At 42.5% G+C, this 20,484-nt stretch overlaps 1 protein-coding gene across 1 annotated transcript in view; it reads left to right on the forward strand.

Annotated features, from left to right (window-relative positions):
* The window catches only part of ZNF423 (zinc finger protein 423), a 280,738-nt gene that overhangs the window by 249,204 nt on the left and 11,050 nt on the right, over positions 1-20,484 (forward strand). The window contains exon 7 of the mRNA XM_069738512.1: positions 3,758-3,873. Coding sequence (XP_069594613.1) covers positions 3,758-3,873 — 116 coding nt within the window. The remainder of the gene's footprint in view (positions 1-3,757; positions 3,874-20,484) is intronic.

The following is a 20,484-nucleotide window of genomic DNA, read 5'->3' on the forward strand; positions in this document are numbered from 1 at the left end:
GGGAAGCTGAGGCCCAGAGAAACGTCCCTAGAGGGACCTCGGACCGACAGTTTTTCTGGAAATGGGGACCAAATATAAATTCTTGGCTTATGATTCTACTTGACGGTTTCAATTCTGACATTATACAGAAATTCTATTGTCTCCATTGTAGATGGAAAGTTATCATGTTCTGTTTGTCTCAGTGAACATTTTTTTTTTCACAGTAAATTCTTAAAGGGGTTATCCAATGCCGCATCGGAGGTGAGGTGGGTGTCAATGTTCCGACCCTACACGTCCCACGATCTGGAGGTGTGGGCACATACATGATTATAATGTCATCGTCAGCACTGGATAACCCCTTTAAGGGGTAGTCCTGCTTAAAATAAATATCCTTATATAATATGCTTGGAATAGCAATGTGTACAATATACTAATATAGTTCAGTTATCTAAAGATATCAGACCCCAAAAGTTACACTCCCAGACAGTGGTTACTTGTATCACTACATCATCTCTGTGTGTGAAGGGGGCTGGCTCACTCCAATAGGTGTCGATGCATAGACAGAGGGGGCAGGCTTGGTAATTTGAATGAGCCAGCCCCCTTCACGCATAGAACTGATGACGTGCTGCTTCTGATACATAGCTTTTCTAGTTTTTTTTGTTTTTTAGATGGGCAATCTGCAGCATAATTCACAACAATTTGGATTTGTTGCAGACTTTGGCTCCCCTATTAAGTTCATTATGTAAAATCTGTAACAAATGTGCCAAAAATATTGACGTGCTGCAGATGTTAAAACTGTGGATTTCTGTGCTGAAAATTTCCGCAGCACATTCATGAGATTAGTTCAAGACGCTTTTCAGCTACTTTATTCTGTAGCTGATTTTCTGCCCAAAAATCCAAACGGGAAATCCTCAACAATTCTGGATTGTGTAACCGTACGTTCAGTCTGAGTCATTTCACCGGGGATCTGAAATGATAATGATCTACAATGCTCTTGGTTCAGATTAGACCGGCGGTTGGGCCAGGATTTAAGGCATTTAAGACTTCTGACCAAGGTCTTATTCTGAAAACAGAATATTGGGGAATTTTCCATTTAGGCAATTTCCTACTGTAGCAAGCTGCTCCAGTGGTAGAACCTGAAATATTAGTCTAAGGATAATCGAGAATCCTTAACCCCTTCCCGACCTCCGCCGTACTATTACAGCGGAGGTCGCGTCCCCTGCTTTGATGTGGGCTCCGGCGCTGAGCCTACCTCAAAGCCGGGACATGTCAGCTATTAACCAGTTAAATGCCGCTGTCAAACGCTGACAGCGGCATTTAACCGGTGCTTCCGGCCGCGCGGCTCGGATGTGATGATCGCTGCTATGTAGCAGAGCCGATCCTGTTGTGCCAGCGTCTAGCCTCCCATAGAGGCTATTGAAGCATGGCAAAAGTTAAAAAAAAATGTTTTAAAAAATATGAAAAAAATAAAGAAAATATAAAAGTTTAAATCACCCCCCTTTCGCCCCATTCAAAATAAAACAATAAAAAAAATCAAACCTACACATATTTGGTATCGCCGCGTTCAGAATCGCCCGATCTATCAATAAAGAAAGGATTAACCTGATCGCTAAACGGCGTAGCTAGAAAAAAATTAGAAACGCGAGAATTACGTTTTTTTTGGTCGCCGCGACATTGCATTAAAATGTAATAACGGGCGATCAAAATAACATAAGCCCTCACCCGACCCCAGATCATGAAAAATGGAGACGCTACGGGTAACAAAATTGCGCAATTTTTTTTTTTCTTTAGCAAAGTTTGGAATTTTTTTTCACCACTTAGATAAAACGTAACCTAGACATGTTTGGTTTCTATGAACTCGTAATGACCTGGAGAATCATAATGGCAGGTCAGTTTTAGCATCTAGTGAACCTAGCAAAAAAGCCAAACAATAAACCAGTGTGGGATTGCACTTTTTTTTTTTTTTTTTTTTTTTGCAATTTCACGGAACTTGGAATTTTTTTTCTGTTTTCTAGTACACGACATGCTAAAACCAATGATGTTGTTGAAAAGTGCAACTTGTCCCGCAAAAAATAAGCCCTCACATGGCCATATTGACGGAAAAATAAAAAAGTTATGGCTCTGGGAAAGAGGGGAGCGAAAAACGAGAATGCAAAAATGGAAAAGGGCAAGGTCGTGAAGGGGTTAAAGGGAATGTGTCATCAGAAAATTAGCTATTCCTTAAAGCAGGTTATGTTAAATACTTCACAACTTTTTGATAATATTTTTATATTTTTTTTGCCGTTTTTCAGAACTTTATGATTAAGAAATGTTGCAAATTTTCAGTGGCCACTAAGCCTAAAATACTAGACTCAATTGGTCTGTACAGAAGAGGATACCTTTCTGTCATTCTCTACGGTGTGACGTTTAATTGTTGGGAGCACCAAGTCATTGCAGGGAGACGTATCGGCCATGTAATTCTCCCCTGGGAATTTACACATGCAAATAACCTCTTCAGAGAGGAAGCGGACAGGAACTGTCATGCTACCCAGTGGAAGTAGGAGAATTTCATGGCTTATAAGTCTGCTTGAGCTGATGTTGGAGAAACTTTACCCCTTAAACAAGCTATCAGAGGCCTCTCACCCAAATCAGAACTCATACGTTGCTCTAATGAAGTGCAAGCACCCGAAACACGTGTCTGCAAATGTAATTTTTGTTTTTCTCTTCCTTTCCTCAAACATGTGGCAAGCCCTTTAATGGGTCGATATTGACTTTTAGGATTACTGCCTTTAATAGGTGGCACTAATGGACTTTGCCACGTGACTTAGTGTGAGAAGCCAAGCCAGAAGCTCCATTTGCAGACACAAGTCTTGGGGTGTGTGCCCCTCAACCGTGCAAAGCCGGGGAACTGATTTGGCTGGGTGAAAAGCCTCTGATGGGGTCTAAGTGGTACATTTTCTTCTTGTATAGAGTGCCAAGTTGGTGTAAGGAGACATGTAGGTCATGCAATTTTCCTACTTGGAGGAAGAGGAAAGGAACTCAGTGAAGGAGCTATTTGCATCATTCTGATTACAGGCGATATGATAATGATGGGTAACACCACTTTATACAGTAGATAACACAGAATCCATTATTCATAATAATTGATAGTCACGGCTCACCCCCTCTAATTTCCTGGTGACACTTTTCCCTTTAAATACTTTGTGGTGGCGTATCACCGGAGTCTGTAACAAACTCCCAAATGCATGGTGTGAAAACAAATGTCATCTACAAGTAAGCGTTCTCTCCTCCTTTTTTCCTCTCTGTTATGATTCTTTGTATATTATATTTCCCAGGTCTGTAAGTTTCCCTATGCCAACTTGGAAAAAATGTATCCCATAAATATTTTTTATGTCTTTATTTCCTTCCTCTCCAGCTGTTCCTGTGGTTCCAGTCAGTCTCTGTTTTAAGCCCCTGCTTCTAATCATGTACAGTTTACCTATATGACCACTGTAGCCAATCTCTCGCCTCTGTGGCCATGTTTGTTTGTTTTTTTTGTTTTACAGCTTTTTCTAGCTTTACAAAAAATATATATATTTATACTGAGAAACCCTTAATGAGTATGTGGACTTTTTTTCTATAAATAACGGTAGGGGATGCCATAACAAAAAGAAATTTTCCGATTTTACTCATGGTTTGAAGCTCCCGATCGTTGCGGTACTTTCTGCCCTTTCTTTGACCAGTCCAGGCCCAGCAGCCAGTATACGTTGTGATATTCCCAGTATGGGAGGCGATGTCTGATTTTACTTCTTATCTCTAGTTTTTGTACAGGCAAATAAACTGCAGCAACACATATTTGCGGTCCATGGGCAAGAGGATAAAATCTACGACTGCTCCCAGTGCCCGCAGAAGTTCTTCTTCCAGACGGAGCTTCAGGTAAACTTTCCTGATGATTACACCATGATTGTGGGTCTTCTCCACCTAAAATCCTCTCGTTATTACAAAATGTTTGACAAAAACGGAAATAAATGTGCACCTTGGTGCGAGCACGGACTGCGGCATTAAATAACTCCGTGTAGGAGTGAATGAAGATGATGCAAAGGCTTCAGAACAGAGAAAGCGGGCTACTAGGAAAAACTAGTGTGTGTTTTCTTTAAAGGATGTAATATAGGGCTTTCTTTATAGGATTTTCTTTATAGGACCAAGTATAGGACTTTTTTATTGGACCAAGTATAGGAATTTCTTTACAGAACTTTCCTAATTGAGCTATATATAGAGCTTTCTTTATAGGACCATGTATATGGCTTTCTATATAGGACCAAGTATAGGACTTTATTTCTGTATAGGGCCAAACATAGGCGTTTATTTCTGCGTAGGACCAAATATTGGACTTTATTTATTTATACGACCAAGTATAGGACCTTCTATATAGTATAGGGTTTCAATCTCTATAAGACCAAGTATAGAAATTTTTCTGTATAAAAGTTTCCTTCTAAATAGGACCAAGTATAGGACTTTATTTCTGTATAGGACCAAGTAAAGGACTTTCGTTCGTTGTGGGACCAAGTATAGGACTATGGTCTGCAGTTTCCAGGCCAAGCATTATCCAGTTTTCTTTTTTGGGATGCATTAGGTTCATATAATTGATTGATACATTATTCTTCCACAAAATCTTCATAGTAGTCTCTTGTAATCAGAGCTATATAGGTACCAGATTCGGTGGCACGATCAGTCACTTAGGCTTCAGATGTTGTCCCTAAGCTTTATTTCCCCTGGCACTCTTTAAAGCTCCACATGTGATCCCATCATGGCCGCTCTCTGGATCTCTACTGAGTACACCCCAACACTTTCCATTGACTTTTTCATGATGGCTTTACCCTGCAATCAGGAAACCACTGGAGCTCGCACTCAAGCTGAGGGACAGGGTTTGGGGGTACCCAACACGGGGAGCCGGGCTCCCTTCCCATGAATTCCCCATCTCCTGGCCACTTGCACCAGGCAGTTCAAAACTTAGATTTTTCTGTCGTGAGACCACCATAACTGTTATGATTAGGTGGCCTTGGAGCAGCATGAAAACCTTCACTGGAGTAAGTGGTAACTATACTGACCGCAAACCCTGATCTTATCACCGCAACTAGAAGTAGCCGTTGGGTGTGCCTAACAAAACCTAGGCACCTCGACACAGCCGGAGGACTAAATACCCCTAAAGATGGAAATAGGAAAACTATCTTGCCTCAGAGTAGACCCCCAGAGGATAGGCAGCCCCCCACAAATAATGACTGTGAATTGGAGAGGAAAAGACACACGCAGGCAGAAAACAGGCTTAGCAAAGGAGGCCAATACTAGCTAAATAGAAAAGGACAGGACAGGATACTAAGCAGTCAGCATAAAAATACTACAAAAATATCCACAGCAGAAAATACAAAACTCCACCATCTAACTAAAGATGTGGAGAGTATATCTGCAACTCCAGAGAATCCAACCAGACTGAGAAAAACAACTGACACAGTCTAAGCTGGAAAAATAGAAACAAAAGATCAGCACTGAAAATAAGCACACAGCATGTGTGCTTCAGAAAAAGAAACAGACACTTATCTTTGCTGAACTGGCAGATAAGCAGGAGAGGCCAGGCAGAGATCCAACACTTCACAAGAAACATTGACAACTGGAAAGGGCTAATGAATCCTGCACACTTAAATATCCCAGTCAGAATTGTAATCATCCGATACACCTGGCCAGGACTGCGAGTCAGAGATAACTGCATTCCCACCAACAACCACTGGAGGGAACCCAAGAGCAGAATTCACAACACATAACTATTCACATAGGTATACCTAAAGCGAGTCTGTCAGCACAAAATGACTGTTCAAACCAAGCTGGGATGCTCGCTCGTCGTGGCTGAGCCATTCAGGATACTTTCCCCACGCACTTGTTTTGCATCCACCTCCTTGATTGACATCTCTGGCTTTATAGATTACAGAGAATGGCAGAGGTGGATGGAAAACTGGTAAGGAACAAGTGTGAAGCTTTTGCAACGGGTTAATTAGGTGAACATAACATCCCTTGCCCCCCACAAAAAAGGGAAGTGTTTGGGAAAAAAAGTAGGAAACCCCTTTGACACAGGAGGTATTTCCCTGAGGGAAGCACTGGTTCAGGGTCGAAACGCGCAGTCTCTTGTTTGAATAATACCCAGCTTGCACCTGTTACATTCTGGATTTTACATTTCTTCCGGTGCGGACGACAAACACGTAGTACACCTGCGAATCTTGGGGTGTTTCCTTTCTTCATGGTCAATTATGCAATGGGGAAATATTTTGTTGCCTGACACTCGTAGAAACCAAAGTCTGACATAACGAATCCTTCTCTCCCATGATATTTGCCAATGGTAGAGTCAGGAGAGCCTGTTCCACACGAGTAGGTCTTCTGACAGAGGTTCTAGTGTGTATGACCGCGGGTATGAGTCCGCCATAACACTGCCACGACATAGGTGTCCCCTGTACCGTCCTACAAAGAAGAGGAAATGTACTACGTTGCGTAATGGTGGCATTGCCTCATGTGTCCATGTCGCACACGTCCTAGTAGACGCCCAACAGGAGAATGCCTTACCGGTTCTGTTTGTTAAAAGTAATGTCTTATTGAGGCCGAGTGACGGCTTCACTTCTACGGCACGGTAATGTTCCCACGGGGTCTGTTAATGCCGATTTGTTTTTCAGCTGACATCTGTACAGCAGGTTCCTTTCTAGAATGAGATCAAGTCTGGGTAAATCATCTGTACATCAGCCCAATACAGGGATGGCGCGTCGATCGGTCACAAAACAAAAAGTGTCTCCGTTCACCTCACATGCTACTCCTCTTATTTGGTGTTAATCCGTATGAGTGAGCCCTGTGTTAGCGATTCTCCTAGGAGATTAGGCACTCTGCTGTATTCACTCGTCTGGAAGCGGCTTTCAGCATCCAGCCCTTCTTCCCCCACTAGACATCCATGTTCTTGCAATAATAGCTAATACAAGCCCATTAATTCTTTTGCTGTGCACCATAGATATGGCACGCGGTTTGGCCCAGTGACCTTTTTTAATGGATGTATTTAGCTGCACAGGCATAAACAAAATGTAAGATAAGTACTCTTATAGCACCATTGTGTTTGTCTTTAACAACTTGTACATTTGAATTCCTATAGTATAGCCCATATGCCAGCACAAAGATAGGGGGACAACATCTAATACTATAATGTCCCAAATGGTTCCGAAATTATCACTCTTGCCACCTATCTTGTCCAATCTGGTTCAAATGATCCCGGAATTATCACTATCTCGCCACCTATCTTGTCCAACATGATACAAATGATCCCGGAATTATCACTATCTCGCCACCTATCTTGTCCAACCTGGTTCAAATGATCCCGGAATTATCACTATCTCGCCACCTATCTTGTCCAACATGATACAAATGATCCCAAAATTATCACTATCTCGCCACCTATCTTGTCCAACCCGCTACAAATGATCCCAAAATTATCGCTATCCCTCCACCTATCTTGTCCAACTCGGTAACCAGCCTTGTTATTAGGGCTATTACCTAATCGAGATGCCCAAGTTCAGACTGCTGTTTCTGGGTACTTGCCTTTCATCACTGCAGAGCAGGGTTTTTGACTAATTGAATGAGATTAAATTGATAAAAGAAAAGATGAAATAGAGATTAGAAATACGATACGATACGATACGATACACTTTATTGATCCCGTGGGAAATTATGGAAATGATCAGGAATGCCAAATATGTTGATGGTGGTGGCCATTTTATGCACCATGTCACTGCCAATGCTTTTCACAATATAGAGGCATATCCCTACGTTACCACGTAAGTTAGATTTTTTAAGAAATGGTGGTACAAGTGAGGAATCCCCAAATTATACATGGAAGAATGAGTGTAAATGGAAAAATTATTATACACATGAATATATGTAGTTTTTCTATATTCTTTCTTTAAAGAAATTGAGTAATCCACCCAAGAGCCCAGATCACTAAAAGGAAAGGGAGTTTAAGGATAAAATATATATTTTTGATTGTGAGCCTTCGCGGGCAGGGTCCTCTCTCCTCCTGTACCAGTTGTGACTTGTATTGTTCAAGATTATTGTACTTGTTTTTATTATGTATACCCCTCCTCACATGTAAAGTGCCATGGAATAAATGGTGCTATAATAATAAATAATAATAATAATAATTCTTGGCCCCTTACGCTAGATAAGAGATGCAACTGTAAAGGCATTTACATTGCAAGATAATCATCAACAGTCATTATTAAAAACAGGCTGCCAATCACCTGATGGTAAAATGATCTTTTGTGCAGCAAAAAAAGATCCTCATTCTCTGCAGCACATTGTCCTGTGTAAACGTGTCCACTTAGTCTGCCTGTGTAAACTGACATTTAAACTACCGCAATTGGTAAATGTTTACTGATCTTCAGTAGTGTCGCCGGTCTGTCCATTTTATTCTTGAACCTCATCTGTTCATATTTCCTCACTCAATCAGATTCTTCTATTCATATGTATAGAGGGGGTCAAACTTGAGCCCCATTTTCTCAAAAAATAATAACTTTGCTGGAATCGGATTTTAAAGACCAATTTTTTATTAACCTCTGAATCCATCCATTCCTGTGTGAGTTCGAGAAAGGCACCAGTGATAATTGTTTGCAATGGCAAAGAAAGTTTGCTTTTTGTTACTTTAAAAAGAACCTGTTAATGGGAAATTTGAGCCCTAATTTAAGGTATGTTTGTAAGGGCCCTTTAATTTAGATGCATACCTATTTGCGTTACTTTCTTGTAGTCGGGAAATTGTAGTGAATCAATCTCTGACAGTTCAATCACAAGTGCAGTGGGCGGACACTGCACTTCCAGCTCTCATGCCTGTCTCCTGTTTTCACCATCTGCCTTCGGCTTTCAGTCTTTGACAGATCATTGATCTCTCTTCACTTGCCCGAGATTCTGCGAAGGCGGCAATTCATTGCCTTGAGTCGTCACATGCAGTGAGCTCCTGAAGATGTTGAAGAAACCTGCCTAACAATCTGCGCATGCGTGGCCCCTTCTGATGAGATTATCCCGGGCAGTGATTTGGCCCCTGCAAAGAATCCCTGCCTTGAGTCATCTCTTTTCTCAGTTGGCAGCGCATGCACAGGCAAGCTCTCATCAGCAATCTGCGCATGCGTGGCCCCTTCTGATGAGACTATCCCGGGCAGTGATTTGGCCCCTGCAAAGAATCTCTGCCTTGAGTCATCTCTTTTCTCAGTTGGCATTCATGCACAGGCAAGTTCTCTTCAGAAATCTGCGCATGCGCTGCCCCTTTTGATGAGACTACCCTGGGTGATGATTTGGCTCCTGGAGAGAATCATGGTCAGGAGTCATCTCTTCAGAGTTGGCAGTGCATGCGCATATTGAGGGGCAAGCTCTGTCTAGAGATCTGTGCATGCGTGGCCCCTTTTGAAGAGATGACCCCTGCATAGAATCTCTGGCAAGGGAAAAGAGAAGCGTGACCGGTCATTGAAAGATTAAAGGCTGGCAGGGAAATAAGTAGACGGGCATGAGTAGACAGACATGATGGATTGGAGACCTGTGAATCGATTCTTCCATCACTAATAACACCTCTATATACTGGTGATAAAATAGAATTCACCAATTGCTAAAGGTGAGTGGTGGGTCCTGCTCGCCCCCTGCGTTTACACACGCTCATTAGATGCATGTCTGTCCATTGTGGCTAATGTACATGCGCATTTCCTGAAACAACAGGAAGTAGGAGTATAAAATGACCCCAGTGGCCGATGTGGAAATTGCATGATTATTATCTTTAATCAAGATTGTTATAGGAATAAAAAATATTAATTGCAAATTAAAAAATACATTTAGTAGAAAATCAGATACAACAGATAGGTCTTTTTTTATTCCCTTTGAGTCATAGTATTCATCACTTCTGAGAACATTTTCTGTAATACGAAAACTCGGGAAAAACAAACTGAAGTAGTTGGTTTTGTGCTGGTTTGGAGCCAGTGAAATCCTGTCACCGCTTCTATTTTCAACTTGGTAAATACTATAAACCAGTGTCCTGATTATAGTCTTAATGGCCAACTGTTTTACCCAATTAGCATTCTTAATTACACGGTTGCTAATTTCATAAGAGCTACACATAGCAATTCTGTGCAAATATCAGCTTTCAGCGAGCTGGAAATTCAGATTTCTAATTGTCAGTATGCCGCTTATATCTCAGCATAATATGGCCAGAATATGGCAATGAGCTGGAAGTGTCGGGGTCTTACAACTCCACTCTTTTTAATTCTGGTTTTTAAGTTAAGTTTGACCTTGGAAGAGACAATTCTTGAAATAATGAGTGTAAAAGTCTAACTTTCCTTGTCACGTGGGGTAACTATTCTTCATTTTCTCCATACAGATGTTTTTAGGGGATTTCTGGTTACATTTTCAGGCTGGAAACTTCTTGTAGAGCAACTTTCTACCATAAATTGGCCATTATCTCGACCACCGCTGCACCTAAACTTTGCGGGGGTCCCCATGACCATGAAAACATTGGGTCATAGAGTTCCCTGTATGAATTAAACATTACTGAGCATGTGCGACCACTGCTCCATTGACTGTCTATAGGAGTGGTGGTCGCACATGCTTCCTACCTCTCCATTCAAACGCTGGACTTTGGGATCGCTGGTGATTATGCATTTATCGTCTATTTTGGGGATAGGTGAGAAACTTTGTATATGGGACAACCCCTTTATTAAGAAAGTGGCTTAAGGGTAAGGAATATAAAATGAAAACCAGAATTCCACTTACCTGGTGATTACAAGTTTCTGTACCGATCAAGCATATAATTCACCAATGTAATCATACGCTGGCGCCAGCAGAGATGCTTACATGTACGGCACTTGACCGTGCAGGTTATGGACATGACTTCAATGTTGACCAGGGGATACCACTTAAAAAGGGTACTGTAACGTTTAGAATTTATCCCCTATACAAAGGATAAGAGATAGTTAGGTCCATATATATTTGGACAGAGACAACATTTTTCTAATTTTGGTTATAGACATTACTACAATGAATTTTAAACAAAACAATTCAGATGCAGTTGAAGTTCAGACTTTCAGCTTTCATTTGAGGGTATCCAGATTAAAATTGGATGAAGGGTTTAGGAGTTTCAGCTCCTTAACATGCACCACCCTGTTTTTGAAGGGACCAAAAGTAATTGGACAGATTCAATAATATTAAGTAAAATGTTCATTTTTAGTACTTGGTTGAAAACCCTTTGTTGGCAATGACTGCCTGAAGTCTTGAACTCATGGACATCACCAGACGCTTTGTTTCCTCCTTTTTGATGCTCTGCCAGGCCTTCACTGCGGTGGTTTTCTGTTGCTGTTTGTTTCTGGGCCTTTCTGTCTGAAGTTTAGTCTTTAACAAGTGAAATGCTGCTCAATTGGGTTGAGATCAGATGACTGACTTGGCCATTCAAGAATATTCCACTTCTTTGCTTTAATAAACTCCTGGGTTACTTTGGCTTTATGTTTTGGGTCATTGTCCATCTGTAGTATGAAACGACGACCAGTCAGTTTTGCTGCATTTGGCTGGATCTGAGCACACAGTATGGCGACTCTGAATACCTCAGAATTCATTCGGCTGCTTCTGTCCTGTGTCCCATCATCAATAAACACTAGTGACCCAGTGCCACTGGCAGCCATGCATGCCCAAGCCATCACACTGCCTCCGCCGTGTTTTACAGATGGTGGTATGCTTTGGATCATGAGCTGTACCACGCCTTCGCCATACTTTTATCTTTCCATCATTCTGGTAGAGGTTGATCTTGGTTTCATCACCAAAGAACGTTCTTCCAGAACTGTGCTGGCTTTTTTAGATGTTTTTTAGCCTTTGTATTCTTGATGCTTATGAGTGGCTTGCACCGTGCAGTGAACCCTCTGTATTTACTTTCATGCAGTCTTCTCTTTATGGTAGATTTGGATATTGATACGCCGACCTCCTGGAGAGTGTTGGTCACTTGGTTGGCTGTTGTGAAGATGTTTCTCTTCACCATGGAGATTATTCTGCGATCATCCACCACTGTTGTCTTCCGTGGGCGCCCAGGGCTTTTTGCATTGATGAGTTCACCAGTGCTTTCTTTCTTTCTCAGGATGTACCAAACTGTAGATTTTGCCACTCCTAATATTGTAGCAATTTCTCGGATGGGTTTTTTCTGTTTTCGCAGCTTAAGGATGGCTTGTTTCACCTGCATGGAGAGCTCCTTTGACCGCATGTTTACTTCACAGCAAAACCTTCCAAATGCCAGCACCACACCTCAAATCAACTCCAGGCCTTTTATCTGCTTAATTGGGAATGACATAACGAAGGGATTGCCCACACCTGTCCATGAAATAGCCTTGGAGTCAATTGTCCAATTACTTTTAGTCCCTTTCAAAACAGGGTGGCACATGTTAAGGAGCTGAAACTCCTAAACCCTTCATACAATTGTAATGTGGATACCCTCAAATGAAAGCTGAAAGTGTGAACATCAACTGCATCTGAATTGTTTTGTGTAAAATTCATTGTGGTAATGTCTAGAACCAAAATTAGAAAAATGTTGTCTGTCGAAATATATATGGACGGAACTGTATCTTCCCAGTCGCTGGGGGTCTGCCCACTTGGATCCCCATCAATGCGCGGATCTGATCCCCTTGTGAATGGAGTGGTGGCTGTTCCATTTGTTCTTATTGGAACCATCAGAGATTGGCAAGCATTGCACTCAGCCGGTCTTTGGCACTTCAATAAGAATGAATGGAGTGGCAGCAGTCCGTATAACCACAGCTCCATTTCCAAGGGCCTGGTTCTTGAAATGAGTGTGGATTCCAGAGATCAGAATATTATACTCTATCCTATAGATGGCACCTTGCTTACAAACTTGAGAATATCCCTTTAAATGGAATCTGTCAGTAGGATCAACCCACTTAAGCCGTATATATGGGCATGTAGGTCATAGAACGTTGAGTAAAATGATGCCTTGATATCTGTAATCCGATCTTTTATTTCAAATAAATCCACCTTTTTCCTAATACGTAAATGAGCTGTTAAGATCTATGGGCCGGACATAGATCTCACGGAGAATCTGCCTCCAGAGCTTATTTTAAATGAAAGGAGGCGTTACCAGTGTGAGACATGTAGATCAAAAGAGCAGACTGTCAGCCATTACTTTCATTTACAATAATCTTTGGAGACAGATTCTCTGGGAGATCTAGGTCCGGCCCATAGATCTTAACAGCTCATTTAAGTAAAACGTGGATTTCTCTGGAATAAGACATTAGATCTCCGCTATCAAGGTGTCATTTTACTCCACTTTCTATGACCTACGTGCCCATATAGACGGCTTAGGAAGGTGGAGCCTACTGCCAGATTCCCTTTAAATGGCATATTTTCACTTTGGGAGTATGGTTGACTTGACTTTAGGACTTTGATTGAATATCGTATTTTTCACCACACCTGGTCTATAGATTCGGTTGCTGCTATAATGATTGATTGGCTTTAGATTTGGATCCTGGGCCCCAGAGTAATATATATATTTCTAGTCGTTGGCAAAAGCATTTTTCTGTTTTGGAAAAGAAGAACTGTGCCGCTTTCCCTCCTGCAATCCTTCACTTATTTGATTTCTCTTGGAATAAAGCTCGGCTGCTTATCCAGACATAACAATATATATCTGAGTGTTTTTACAAGAAATGTCTAGATCATTAAATATAATACGTCTCAGCTGCAGTTTTGATCAGCGAAGCATGCACACAATTCATCACAGCAAATTAGGTTTGTCTCCGGAACGTATTCTTCTATCGTTCTCCGTCTCTTTGGAACTGCTGAAACTTATAATTAGCACAGACACCATTTGGGGGGACAGGATGGAGCGGATTGTCCGGTCGGAATGTTCTCCGTACCTGCCCAATGTGTTCTGGAACGCCGGAGCTGTATCCGCACATGGATCCCTGGTCACATCAATTATTTATTGTTCTTAGTGAGGTTCTTGTCTGCAGTAAAGGAGATGTAGCCTTCAACGTTTTATTCCGCCTGTGCTACAGTTGTTGCTCATGCACTAAAAAATAAGCCTCTCGCTCGCTCGCACTGTTTGCAGTATTGACTTTTTGTCCAGACAAACAAGCGCAAATATTTTTCATTTAGCAAAAACCGAATTGCCATCAGAGAGTCAGATTATGCGATCAGCCAGATACGATGGAGCACGATCCTCCATAGAAGCGTCTACCTGCAGGACATAAAAGAATAGATATATATATTTTTTAAATTTGTTGCTTAAATCTGAGAACAGGAGTACCCTATAAAAATTTGGCTGTCATGCAATCTGGACCATGTCTGAGAGTTTGGCCAATTTTAGTCATTTATGTATGAAGGCCTTAAAAGAGTTGTCCACTACTTTTATATTGATAAACCCTCCTTAAGAAAGGTCATCAATATCAGGTCATTGTTGGTGCAACACCGGTCAGCTGTTTCTGGTGCCAGGGGGCAAGTACAGCGCATTTTCACTTATTTAAATATATTGGCGTGGATCTGCAGTATCCCACTATGGCTTCTGTACAGTTGACGGAGCTGTGTTTTGGAAACAGCTGATCAGTGGGGGCGCCGAGTGTCGTAACCCCACCGATCTGATAGTGATGGCCTATCCCAATGAATAGGTGATCCATGGAAAAGTAGTGGACAGCCCCCTTTTAAGACAAGTGATTTTGTCAAAGTTGATATAATTTGTGCTCCAGTGATCAGGGGGTAGGTTTGCCACCATCCACTTGTAACACTAAAAGGGTATGTCTCGCAAATCACATTTATGACCCATCCACTAGATAAATGATAAATGTGGGGTCATTGGGCATCCCATTGATGGGGTCCTAAGCGATCATACAAATGAGGCACACCGGCCGACTTCTCATGAAGGAATGGTCGCCTGTTTGCGCTACCACTTCATTCAATGACTTTGGGGCCAAAGGAGATGGCCGACCCCTGTTCTCATGGTTGGTGGAAGCTTTTATGGATCATGATGTATCATGTGGGTAGGTAATAAATGTTTGTTAGCCAACCCCAGCTTAATTCCATAAACCCGCGAATTGCAGTCCAAAAGTCCACATTTTTGTTCACACAATGTATGAATTAACAAACAGTTGGCGACTTGGTCTAAATTGTGCTGAGGTCTAAACTAGAGCAATAGTGTTTATTCCTTCTAGTAGGCAGTAAAGAGATAATGCCACCCTTTGCAGGTCCTTACATCTTCTACATACATCTGCTATAACGAGACCAATGCCTCTACAACATTGCCATTGTTTTTTGAATTGGTAAACAAATTAACCTGGAAGATGCATGAAGTAGAGTGCAAGAATTAGACCTGTATGTATCTACAGTGTAACCTAATCTGAAAACCTTTTTTAGATGATCGCCCCTATTCTAGATCAAATTTTCTGTACCAATTGTTTATTGGTCCTCTTCTCCACCATATCTGTATTATATGGTTCCTGTCATATACTGGAAAGTGCATCTTCTACGCCACAATCCGATTTGCTCTGACCCATCCTCTATCGGACAGTGCATCTTCTAAGCCACAATCCGATTGGCACTGACATGTCCTCTATCGGACCATGCATCTTCTACGCCACAGTCCCATTTGGCTCTGACCCGTCCTCTATCGGACCGTCCATCTTCTACGCCACAATCCGATTGGTACTGTCTCGTCCTCTGTCAGACAGTGCATCTTCTATGCCACAATCCGTTTGGCACTCACCCGTCCTCTATCAGACAGTGCATCTTCTATGCCACAATCCGTTTGGCACTGACCCGTCCTCTATCAGACAGTGCATCTTCTATGCCACAATCCGTTTGGCACTCACCCGTCCTCTATCAGACAGTGCATCTTCTACGCCACAATCCGTTTGGCACTCACCCGTCCTCTATCAGACAGTGCATCTTCTATGCCACAATCCGTTTGGCACTGACCCGTCCTCTATCAGACAGTGCATCTTCTATGCCACAATCCGTTTGGCACTGACCCATCCTCTATCAGACAGTGCATCTTCTATGCCACAATCCGTTTGGCACTCACCCGTCCTGTATCAGACAGTGCATCTTCTGCGCCACAATCCGATTCGCTCTGACCTGTCCTCTATCGAAGCAACCATCTTCTACGCCACAGTCCAATTGGCTTTGACCCGTCCTGTATCGGACCGTGCATCTTTTTACGCCACAATCCGTTTGGTGCTGACCTGTCCTGTATCAGACAGTGCATCTTCTACGCCACAGTCTGATTGGCTCTGACCCTTCCACTATCGGAAAATAGAAAGGGGACTATGATTGGAACTTCAATGCGAAGCATAAGGGTTCCCAAAGACTAGAGTCGTGATCAGGTGCGCGGAGGTCCGACGGGATGCAGTTGCCCAGAGAATGGGAGCGGAGGGTACACAGGAAAGAGTAGAACTTCAAGTACTCTATTTGATATCAAAGGATTAGAGAGAAACATGGTCAGGAACAATGGAAGAACAATTAATGGCAAAAGCAACAATAAAAGCAAACGTAGTCGGGAAGGAAATACCTTGATCACCAGGCTATGAATGCAAGATCTATGTTTAAATAGCCGATGGGGTCATCAGCAACTCAGATCCAGAAACGATTAACCATTGCTGTGCTGAAATGAAGGGCAAAAGAACAGAACTACTAGAGGTGACATTTTTCCTCAACTTGAAGAGAAGACCTGATGGCTGCGAGGACACAAAATTCTCGAGTGCTGGCGATATTTCCACATTGTGGTCCTGATGCCTGACAGCTGGTGTGGTTTTCCGCTATAGCAGTTGCATTATATTAGTGACTAAGAAGCTTCTGTAACATGTTCTTACTGTAGATAAAAAAATCTTGGAGTAAAATTGCGGGAAGTTGATATTGACATCCATTCGTAAAACTCGATCCCCCGGCAATCACACTGCACCGTTCTTCCTTTGTTGGGTGCGCTCGGCGTCAGTCATACCTTGTTTTCTGATTTTCTCAGTTCTCTCTGTGTCAGCCCTCTCTTGAGACTTTTTGCATTGAAAACCCTGTGGTGAGGAACATTTCCCAAGGCAGCTGAAGACGCTTCCAGTGGCTTTCGAAAATCTAACGTACTTTTTTTTGTTAAATGTTATATTTGCTCCGCAGTCCTATAAAGTAAGCAGCTCGTCAGCCAAGCGAAATCATTCAACGTCGCCCTTATCGGAGAAGCTTTTTTTTTTTTTGAGTGGAAAACAAAGGATAGACTTCTGTATTCCCAGCCTGGGGCATGGACTTCTGCCAAAAATTTGCGTAAATTTTCACATAGTATTTTTTTTATTTATTTGACAAACATTACCGATCAAATACAAAACGGCGATGATGCATTGAAGGAGGGGGAAGTTGTAACGTTTTCTACCCCGTTTTCTTGCATTAGGACAATTGCTGTACCCCAGCAATGCAGCAGAACGGTTAAATCCATTAGGTGCTGTATGTTTCCTGTAATGCCCTCTGACATGCTTTGCCGCGGTTTACGGAATTGATTCAGGCTTAACTGCAATTTGGTTGCATTTGCTTGGAAGGCAGGATGACATCGAAATGATGTTGTTACATTAGCATAATGCTAGGAAGACTTATTACCGCCGTTGTCCCTACGTTAAATATTTAGTAGACGCATTTACATTCCAATTGAAGGCACTGACCAGAAAAGCCGCCGGCCGCGGACAGGGGTCTTCATTAAGAATAAAGGTAAAACAGTATTGGGCAGCCATTTGGAGAAATATTTATTATTGCTATTATTTTTATTTTATTCTTGTTGTTTAGTCTCTAATTTCGGCTTTTTGCAGCAGTTTTTATGTTCTATATAAATAAGTAAAAAAAAAAAAATACGCAGAAAAAAAACCATTTTACAAATATCCTGTTTAACCGAAATCTCCATTCTAAGGGCTTATTCACACTTTACACGGACACTTTATGGCTTATAATATTTTTCTCCTGTCCGTTTTCCCTGCTGACGAGACTCGCACATTTCATGCCGCCGTCACAGATGTTTTGCAGCAATTTAGGGTGTATTTAGGCTAGCCTACCAGCAGGGTTAATCGACTGCCAATTGGATACATAGTAGACAACTGGTGGTCCTACAATAGCCTGTTCTTACAGGTCGACCACACTTCTTATCATTTCTGAACAATCTATAGACTGTTACTGTCTTCGGCAGCACATGTTGATGTGCTGCCGAGTGATGATTTTTAAGTAAGCTAAAAAAAAACAATTTCAGCCGATGACTAAGCAATCATCGTTCGCCGTATGATTGGAAACCTTTTACATGGGCCACTTATCTGAACGCTTGTTCCTGATATTCAGCCAGCGTAAATGCATCGGTACCCTACTTTTCCTATTGACACGTGCTTAGGAAAGCCAGGGGAAAGAGCTAATCTCTCCTTTGGAGACGGCTGTCTAAAAATGTTCTGCCACTTTAAGGGACAGATGGATGTGTAATGGTTGATCAAGAAATAGAGTATTTCTCCAGTCACTGGCTCTGAAAATGCTCTTGCAGTTAAAGGGACAGTTTTCAATAATAATCATCTCTTTAAAGAGGTCGTTCCAAACGTAACAAGAGTGCACTCTGCATAGACAGAAAGCTGACAATCAGTTGTGGGGGCGTGGTTGTGGAATTACTAGTCCTCTGCCAATCAATGGTGGGGGCGTGGTTGTGGAATTACTAGTCCTCTGCCAATCAGTGGTGGGGGCGTGGTTGTGGAATTACTAGTCCTCTGCCAATCAATGGTGGGGGCGTGGTTGTGGAATTACTAGTCCTCTGCCAATCAATGGTGGGGGCGTGGTTGTGGAATTACTAGTCCTCTGCCAATCAGTGGTGGGGGCGTGGTTGTGGAATTACTAGTCCTCTGCCAATCAATGGTGGGGGCGTGGTTGTGGAATTACTAGTCCTCTGCCAATCAATGGTGGGGGCGTGGTTGTGGAATTACTAGTCCTCTGCCAATCAGTGGTGGGGGCGTGGTTGTGGAATTACTAGTCCTCTGCCAATCAATGGTGGGGGCGTGGTTGTGGAATTACTAGTCCTCTGCCAATCAATGGTGGGGGCGTGGTTGTGGAATTACTAGTCCTCTGCCAATCAGTGGTGGGGGCGTGGTTGTGGAATTACTAGTCCTCTGCCAATCAATGGTGGGGGCGTGGTTGTGGAATTACTAGTCCTCTGCCAATCAATGGTGGGGGCGTGGTTGTGGAATTACTAGTCCTCTGCCAATCAATGGTGGGGGCGTGGTTGTGGAATTACTAGTCCTCTGCCAATCAGTGGTGGGGGCGTGGTTGTGGAATTACTAGTCCTCTGCCAATCAGTTGTGGGGGCGTGGTTGTGGAATTACTAGTCCTCTGCCAATCAGTGGTGGGGGCGTGGTTGTGGAATTACTAGTCCTCTACCAATCAGTTGTGGGGGCGTGGTTGCGGAATTGCTAGTCCTCTGCCAATCAGTGGTGGGGGCGTGGTTGTGGAATTACTAGTCCTCTGCCAATCAATGGTGGGGGCGTGGTTGTGGAATTACTAGTCCTCTGCCAATCAGTGGTGGGGGCGTGGTTGTGGAATTACTAGTCCTCTGCCAATCAATGGTGGGGGCGTGGTTGTGGAATTACTAGTCCTCTGCCAATCAGTGGTGGGGGCGTGGTTGTGGAATTACTAGTCCTCTAGTGATGATCTCCAGCTGATTCTGTAGTTTTCATAAAATCACTGTAAGTGACACATCACTGGAATCAGGGTCTCTTTATCTACATGACGCAGCTCTCGGATCAGGTGGCCTGATGGCGGATTCCCATGTAATTTCATTGACTATCATTCAGCTAGTAGTGTTCTTCTGTTGTTCCTTATTATATTTTCCATGAATCGGTGCCTCACGTGACGGCAGCAGTGGCCTCCAGGTCACCATTACACTGGTAATTATGGAGCATAAAGCCTTTACCTTGTCGCCGAGCGGAGGAAACCGTTTAGAGCTGCGGTAACATGAATGAGGACAGAGATGCGTAATCATCCAGACAGGCCGTCTCACTGTGTATTTAATGCATTTCTGAACACAGCAGGGATTATTTACTGACACTTCACGCCTGTTTTACCCCTTTTTTTCCAGTTGAACGTAAAGGAATGTATTCTCTGATCTGGCTTGCCACCGGCGCTGATGTGACGATGCCCCAATTAATACTTATCTCTTAACGTTTTGTGTAAAACGCCCTGAAATGTCAGAAAGGCCATAAGATTAACTATTGCTTAAATTGCTCAAATCTGTGTCACATGTATATTTTTATTTATTATTTTTTTAAATTTTGGTATTTTTTTTTTGTTCCCATAGGTGATCTTTATTAAAAGTACTAATTAGAAATCTTGCAATTTTCACACTGGCACAAGGCTATTCTAGACACTTCCTGTTGTTTCAGGAAATGCACATGTACATTAGCAGCAATAGACTGACTATCTTATGTATTGAGGTGTCTAATAAGCGGGTGAAAAGGTCATCCT

Source organism: Ranitomeya imitator, chromosome 9, assembly GCF_032444005.1.
Source record: "Ranitomeya imitator isolate aRanImi1 chromosome 9, aRanImi1.pri, whole genome shotgun sequence".
NCBI classification, from domain to species: Eukaryota; Metazoa; Chordata; class Amphibia; order Anura; family Dendrobatidae; genus Ranitomeya; species Ranitomeya imitator.